This window comes from Triticum aestivum, chromosome 6D (assembly GCF_018294505.1).
Source record: "Triticum aestivum cultivar Chinese Spring chromosome 6D, IWGSC CS RefSeq v2.1, whole genome shotgun sequence".
NCBI classification, from domain to species: Eukaryota; Viridiplantae; Streptophyta; class Magnoliopsida; order Poales; family Poaceae; genus Triticum; species Triticum aestivum.
This window is the reverse complement of record NC_057811.1, coordinates 369,809,215-369,817,205: the sequence shown is the minus strand read 5'-3', so window position 1 is coordinate 369,817,205 and position 7,991 is coordinate 369,809,215. Positions and strand designations below refer to the sequence as shown.

The 7,991-nt window shown below is 45.2% G+C and overlaps 2 protein-coding genes across 5 annotated transcripts in view; both read left to right on the top strand.

Moving 5' to 3' along the window:
- LOC123145150 (histone acetyltransferase MCC1) overlaps positions 1 to 1,307 on the top strand; it is a 12,331-nt gene extending 11,024 nt beyond the window's left edge. For 2 of the 4 annotated variants that reach the window (XM_044564480.1, XM_044564482.1), the window contains one exon: positions 925 to 1,307. In XM_044564480.1, coding sequence (XP_044420415.1) covers positions 925 to 1,120 — 196 coding nt within the window. In that variant the 3' untranslated portion in view covers positions 1,121 to 1,307. The remainder of the gene's footprint in view (positions 1 to 924) is intronic. The other 2 variants (XM_044564483.1, XM_044564481.1) reach the window with 1 other exon arrangement.
- Positions 1,308 to 2,218: 911 nt separating this feature from the next.
- LOC123145149 (F-box/LRR-repeat protein At1g06630) lies at positions 2,219 to 4,323 on the top strand. The gene is made up of 3 exons (XM_044564479.1): positions 2,219 to 3,502; positions 3,590 to 3,742; positions 3,842 to 4,323. Exons 1-3 carry the CDS (start codon positions 2,534 to 2,536, stop codon positions 4,130 to 4,132), a joined length of 1,413 nt encoding a protein of 470 aa, XP_044420414.1. The 5' UTR covers positions 2,219 to 2,533; the 3' UTR covers positions 4,133 to 4,323.
- Positions 4,324 to 7,991: the final 3,668 nt, after the last annotated feature.

Here is a 7,991-nt window from a genome sequence, read left to right as displayed (position 1 = left end):
ATTCAGGGATTTGCCTCCCCGCTGTAGAATCTCCTCCAACCGTAGTACGATCACGATTCCTGATGTCCACACTACATATACATTAGTGCTCAACTTTCAGAAGGGCCTTGTATTGCATTGTCCAGATCATTCTTGATTTTCCTCCACCTTTTGTGAACTCATCCAAGGCTAAAACATGGCTTGTGGCCTTGCATAGTGAACTATCCTTGCTCAAGAATGCTTTGATTCCTATTGCTCCTGTTCCTGCAAGCATATGGTGATTTTTTCTGAAGAATGACTTGTAGCACCAGGTACTTGACAAGACTACGGTCATTAGACTACCCGCTTTCCTAGTCAAATATGAAACTATATGAGTTCCTGTTAGACTAAATTTTGATTCTTCCTGTGTTTAATTTGCTTGTTTCTACTCCCTCTGCCCCTGAATATAGATAACTTTGGTCATTGACATGATCTTCAGAACACTTTGACCATTAATTTCTGTTTCAAAACTACATTGCTTCAGACAAAAACCAAAGTATGCCTGACAGTATATTTCATGAGGGATCTAGCCATGTCAATTCGATATTTTGTTGATGTCTGTAATTCTCTCATTGTTGACAGTCAAACCTAAATTTGTTTGGACTGGGACAGATTCTTAAACTGCTTATATTTGGATCAGAGCGTGTGTGTTAAAATTTTCTGATATGGATATTAGTCAATGTCTTGGTTTATTAGCAGTTTAGCATCAGTTAAATGTAAATTGTTGTAATAAAATGAAATCAACTCATGGCCTAAACAACCCTTAGACACCAAACCCAGTGCGGAGGAATTTATTTATAGTTTGCAGACGTTTTCTGTTGTCAAACTTTCTCACTGTTTTAGTAGCATCATCGTGCCTGTGTGTAAAATGATGGAGTACTAATAACGCATGACAATCTTGTGCAGGGAGATTGTAACTTCATTTGTTGTTGACTTCAGGGCTTTCCTAAAGATGCTAGTTGGCAAGATCTGGAGGAAAGAGGAAAAGAGTATCCCGAGATGGTCCCGTTGTAAGGAATCGACCACTCTATTGACCTCACAGAATAATAATAGTAACAATAAAAGGATCATCGCTGGTGAAGATTCAAGATGTCATGTGTAATTTTAGGTGTGAGCGATGCGATGGTATTGTTTTCGTGGAAACATCAGTCTCTTGCAATGTTGTTGTACCCTTGCCAATACATTAACAAACCAGGTATATAATTTCTCAGATAGCCATAGCCATATCTTGTAAAAAGAGAGGACAATAAAATGAAGAAAATAAATGTCACCTGCTTAGCTTGTTGGAACACTGGATGGTCATATGCATTTACATTTACAATCATGCGCTGTCGAGGCACATCGGCTCTGGCTTTCATATTTCCTCTGAAAGATGAATATCATACTTCCCTTTTTGAAAAAAGACTCCAGTATTAGTACTCGTATTTTGTATGTGAACATAGAATTACTACCTCCGTACCAAAATATAAGATGTTTTTGTAGGCTAGCCTGCCAAAACGTCTTGTATTTTGATGTAGAGGTAATATTAAGTTATTTTTTCTTTTGTGGGAAAATGTCTTAGTAAGTTGATCTAGTTGGTATAGTAGTAAGTTAATGTTCTTGTCACCAAAGATGTACCACTGGATCTGTATTAGAAAATTGTTTCTAATGTTATGACTTTGAAGTCACATTATTCTGTATGTTATCGGTCTAATTCATCGTCAAAATTAAATCTCATAAAGGGTGACCTTATAAACTGGAAAGCAGGAGGATTGAATGTGGCAGGGAAAGGAACTGAAAATGTAGAACATCAAATCGGTAACTGATGGCAATGTTGTATCTCTGTCAATAACTCGTGCAATAAACATCTTCTGCCTTCTGCGGCAGAATTGACTCCACTTTTTTTGCCATCTTGAGTGCGATTGCAAATTTCTTATACGTTCAATACGAGCAACCACCAGGAGCAGAGAGATTTTTCAAAGTTCAAAGACCCCCATAGCTGCGGTGGCATTTGTTTAATTCGCTGGGTGGTTTTCAGAGAAAACTGGCGGTGTTCGCCAGGATTAGGCCCCTGGCGAACGTTCGCCAGATAATATTTCCCAAGTTCAAACGTGTCCAGCAACCGAGGTTGCTTCGTGATCCAGGTGAGCGCTGCAGCCAAACCGACCCCAAAACTAGCGTCCAAAACCAAGGTGCGCCGCAGCGGAAACCTTTTTGTTTGTACGCGCGCCTGCCTTGCCGAAAACAAAAGGGAAATTTCTCCGCAGCCGCACGGCCCTACGCTACCCAGGCCTCCACGTCCCGCGCCATCCCCGGACTGGATAAAGAGAAACCCCCAAGCGCTGCGCACGGCCGCGACGCGGAAACCAAGCCAGAAACCCACCGATTTTGGCGATTCGTTCGTCACGCCGGCCATTCCTGCTCGCCGCCACGGCACGCAATGACGGCTAGCCACCCTCGGAGAAGCCATTAAAGCCGCCGCGCCTCGCCTTCGATTCGCTCCGAGAAAAACCCTCTTCTGATCGCCGGGGGCGCCATGCGCACCAAGCACTTGATACCCAACCACGCCGCGGGGCTCACCTACGCGAACGCCTACGCCGCCGCCCGCGAGGGCAGCGGCGGCGGCATCGACCCGTTCGAGGCGTTCCCCGACGCGGTGCTCGGGCTGATCGTCTCCAAGCTGCCCTTCAGGTCCGCCGTCGCCGCGTCCGCCATCTCGCGCCGTTGGCGCGGCGCGGTGGCCACCGCGCCGGTGCTCGACCTCGACTTCGCCGCGGCGTTCCCCGCCGCGCCCCGCCGCAGGGCGGCGTTCGCGGCCGTTGCGGCCGCAGCGCTCGCGGGCTCGCGGCGCCACCCGCTCCGCCGCCTCCGCCTCGCGCTCGACGGCTTCTTCGACCAGGCCTTCGCCGCCTCCGCGGCCAACCACGTCGCCTCCTGGCTCGCCGCCGCCGCGGCGCGGGGCGTCGAGCAGCTGGAGCTCCACCTCCCTCGCTCCCGCCTCGCCGTGCTCCCTCCCTCCCTCCTCGCTTGCACCGACCTCACGGCGCTCACCCTTCGCCTCGACCACAACGCCCTTCCGCTCCCTTCCCTCTGCCCCCTCACCCGCCTCTCCCGCCTTCACCTCGCCTCCGTCTCGCTCGTTGGCTGCGGTGACTTCTTCGAAGACCTCTGCTCTCACTGCACGCAGCTCAGCTGCCTGATCCTTGAACAGTGCCACATCGGTGCACTCCGACTAGCCGGCGCGCCGCAGCTTTGCTCGCTTGACATCGCCAGCTGTTCGTGGACGGAGCAGTCGTCTGTTGCCATTTCTGAGATGCCGGCGTTGCGCACTCTCCGCTACTCGGGTGCGATGGCGAACAGGCACATGATTAATGGCGCCGATTCCTTGGACGAAGTCGTTTTGGCCATTGAGAAGCCACAAGCTCTCCTGGAGCCTAATCTCAGAGAGCTGCTTGCGTTGGTTGGAAACGTACGGAGCCTAGTGCTTTCGTCCTGGTGCATTGAGGTATATTATTATTATATAGAACTTCTTCATCTTGTGAAGTAATTGATGTTTTAGGAATCTAACCACGTATATGTGAATAATTTGAAGCAATTTGCGCGTCCTGAGGAATGGTCGAAGGTGAGGCTGGACAAGGTGAGACGCTTGGCATGCATAATAGAGAGGAGGGAAGAAGGTGCTTTGTCCATTGCACCATTGCTTACGAGTTGCCCCAATGTGCAAGAACTTTCTGTGTCGGTCGTGGTGAGATATACACCCTTGAGTTCTTCTATCTACTGTTGTGGTAACTCTGCTGCAATGAAATGATGTTAATGCCGATGATGTGATTGCTTGTTGTTGCAGCCATCGCAGTCCAAGCGGAGACGGTGCAGCGACAGTGAAGTTCAGTATCGTGTTATTGGTGGTAGAGGGATGATCGTCAGGAATCTCAGGGAAATTAGGATGGAGTACATTGATGAGAGCAAGAGTGGATTGGATCTGGTTAAGCTTCTGCTCAAGAAGGCTCAGATGTTGGAGATGATGACAATTGTGCCTTCCATGGATGGCCTTGAGCAGGCCAAGTTCAGGCGCAGGGTGTTGAAGTTCAGAAAAGCTTCCAGGAATGTCAACATCCAGTTTTGTGCCACTGCATGATGGGATGATTGTAATTGGTGGAGTCTCATGTTCTAGTCCCTGAAGGAAGAAGTGGCTTGCCTGTCATCAGTGAGCTCTTCCAGTCCTGTTCCGGGCACTTCTAAAGATCTAACTTGTCACAGAGCTGCTAACTGTCATTTTAATTCATTGCCGAGCTTCATTTAGCTTCAGTGTTTTATTAAGTTTGAAAATTTCCTAATTCTTTGGTGAACCATACTACCTTTTCAGAGAAACTTTAGCTTTGTTGGATAAAGATACCTAGTTTTATGAGTTCTTCGACTCCTTGAGAAATTAATTTGAAGAAGCGTGTCTACCATGTTATACAAACGCTATGGATCTGTTTGAGCCTAGATGAACATTATCTGATGGTATAAATTTTGGGATCATGTAATCGAATATAGCAAACTGGTAAGGTTTGCAAAATGATCTATAAGGCACCTCCAACCAGCATTGTGTTCTTAGTGCATTATTAACCCAGTTGTTTGAACTTGTTTATTTGCATTCATATATGTCTTAAGTTTGATGTAGTTAAGTTTGATGCACAGGAGGATGCATATTGTCATTATTTGCATTCATATTCTCTTAGTGACTAGCCAAATTATATGCTAGATGCGCAGGAGCTATAAAAGTTTGATGGCATCCAGCTATTGACCTTTGAAAGCATTAACTGTTGTCATATCAGCTCCAGAAATGTCGTTATATCTCTAGAAATGTCTGGTTGTGATATCTGGCTTGGCTAACTTTTATCTAAATTTATCCACGCAATTTTTTTTGATATCTGGAATTTATTTCTTCAATATTTTTTCCTTAGCAAGTTATAGTACAAATGGTACAATTTTTCATTGTTCGTCAAAGGGCCATGTGAGAATCTCGAAATAGTTTCACCCCGCTTTATATATAAAGCAACCACCAAACCAAGTACACGGCCGAACGATGCAAGATGGTGAGGTAGCCCTCATGCAATGCCGATACTAGGATAACCGGAACACGTAGAACGCACGGGACCACACTACCAAAAGATTGCTCTCAAAGAACAAAGATATAGCGTGATGGGACTGAACCCTAAAAGTTGTTGATGTGAAGCAATTGTTTCAATACCCGGTCCGTGCGTGTGACTGCAGTCGAGAAGAAAGAAGACCGAGAGAAGACATAGCATTTTCTTTTGTAGCCCTTTTTCTCTTATTTGAGTCAGAGGACCACCGTACTATCAAGAGGGGTAGAGTTTTTCAAAACTTATGTTTCTCTGATGCTTGACCGAAACCTATGAGAGTAAAGAGAAATCTCTTTCAGCCTCAAAACATTACTTGCTAGCGAGATACATTGATCTTTTGGGCTGCGAGAGATATACTTCAGCAAAGGAGTCAGCCTTACTTGTTCCTGATATAAAGTTGTCAGGTGCATTTGAAATCCGACCGGTAGAGACATGTCGATTGGCCATTGGCTGAATGTCATGTCCTGAATGGTCACCCCTCCTTGGGATCGCTCTGGCTATATATAGCCACCCCATTCCAACCGAGATGGTTGGCTGCTCCGTGTGATTTTGACAGTTTGTTTGAGAACCCTCTCTCCGAAAGTTTAGAGTTAACCCATTGAGAGAAAGCCCTAGAGCCCAAAAACTAGATAGTGGTTGTGCATCACAGAGATCTAACCTCAGTACACTTGGCCTATTACTATTGAGAGTTGCTAACTCTCTAGACGGTTAGGCGTCAAAGTTTTCAGCAACCAAGAGTCATTGTAGTTCGCGAAGACAGTCTGTGAAGGTTTTGGAGATCGCTTGAAATATCTACCTCGAGTAATCGACACAAGTAGACGAACTTGTTGTCGAGGAGAATAGGATGAAGAGAGTTTGTCTTCTGTGTTAAATCAGAAGTCCCTCCAACCAGACGTAACTCTTTTGCAGAAGAGTGAACTAGTCTACCAAAATACCTTGTCGCCATCGAGCATCACTGGTTTCATCTTCACCCTCTAATACTTTCAGTTGTTTATTCTTTGTTGTGTTTTATTCATGTAATTTATCTTCGGTTCCGTACTTGTTTTGTCTCAATAACATTTATGTCTGTTTCAAGTTGTTTTCTTTCATAGTAAAGTTACTGCTTAGTTTATTTTCCACTGTTGTGTTCTGAGAGGTTCCAAGTTTCTCGAAGAAAATTTAAATGTTCCATTCACCCCCTCTGGTAGACATACTTCGTTCCTACAGTGCACCGTCAGTTTCACACTTGCTCTTTGTTGGCGATACCCTGATCTTGATGAGAGCGGATGCATCGAACACCGTGTCACTATGGAATGTTCTAGATATGTACTGAGCCAACTTAGGTTAGCTTGTTAGCGAAGCAAAGTCTAATATCTTTTCAAGCCTAAATACTAGAGAAGATGTGAAAACAGAGGTTTGTACAGAACTGAAGATTGTGGCAGAAGCCCTCACTAGTAAGTATATCTTGGTCTGCCTTCACTTGGGAGTTGATCGCAGTGACTGTTTCTAACATCTAATTGACAGAGTTTGTGTTTTAATCAACGAATGGACTACTAAGACCTCATCCATGGGGGCTAAGGAGACTATTGAAAGCCGTGGCACATGACAACCCAGTTTATGCTATGTTGGTTTTTAATATTTCAAAGAAGATTTGCAAAGAAATTGTGATGCAATTGCTAGATATTGTTGGGGGAGTTCCTGATAAAACATAAAATTACAATGGAGGGCTTGGTGGAAGATGCGCATCCCTGAATTACCCAAATTCCAGCAGCCAAATCACCAGCCTGCCCAGCTTAGCAACCATGACCCTAGTCATCGTTCAGATGTGTGTGCGTATCTTCTCATCATGGAACTACAGAAGCCAAATTTGTGTCTTCCTCTAGGAGTTATGTGTAATGTTATTCATGTCAAAATTCACTTGCACATATATTATTGTAGATCGAATGGTATAACACAACAATGATTCCAAAATCTTTTCAATCGAGGAGCGTCAATCTGAAGGCTGAGGGTGAAACTACCTTGATTAAATGTTATGCCCTTTTCAAGGGTGCGTTGCAGTGGTATCGGTATTACATGAGGAAAACACAACTCAATGGCAAGGCGAATGGTGAAATTACCCAAAAGTCTATGGTGCCAGATTTATATACGAGGAACGCCTTGTAAAGCATTTATTTAATCCCAAATGTTGATACCACTTATGCGACTAGATCACATTTTGAACTCCTATATATTCCTGCATGTGTCTTACGCACTTCTCATCTAGGAAAACTACTTTGAGAACGAGAAACCCTTCTCAACTGATAGTACTACATGTTCTCACTGATTATATTTTCAATATACATAGAGCTAAGGCACTCTGGTTTGCTAGCATGGCATTGGTATCACTAAAAAAAAGACACATCCGTGACATTTTGGGATAAACGAATTTTTTTCCTGTCATGCTTATGACACTTCTATGACGATAATTGTGACAAAACCCGGTATCATCAAAGATGTGGTGGGCTCCTACTTCTATGACAAAAAATCATGACAGAAAATGGGCTTTTCGTCCTGGGCGGGCCGGAGACGCAGCTGCATGACATTCTTTGGGCCGTCCATGACGGAAAAAACCGTGGTAGAAGCAAGGACGAGGAAAATATCGGGAAGTTCCCGGTTACGGTGGGTGGTCGGGGCCGACCGATGCACAGAGGTTTGTGCGTTTCTCTCATACACGTACGCGTGTGTGTGCAAGGCGTTGCGCTTTAACTGAACCCGAGCGAGGCGTTGGGCTCTAACTGAACCCGAGCGATTGCATTAGCTACGTTACTGAACCCCGATCGATCCCTTGCTGTTAACTGAACCCGAGTGATTCCTTCGCTACTGCTGCTAACTGAAGCCGATCGAACCCTG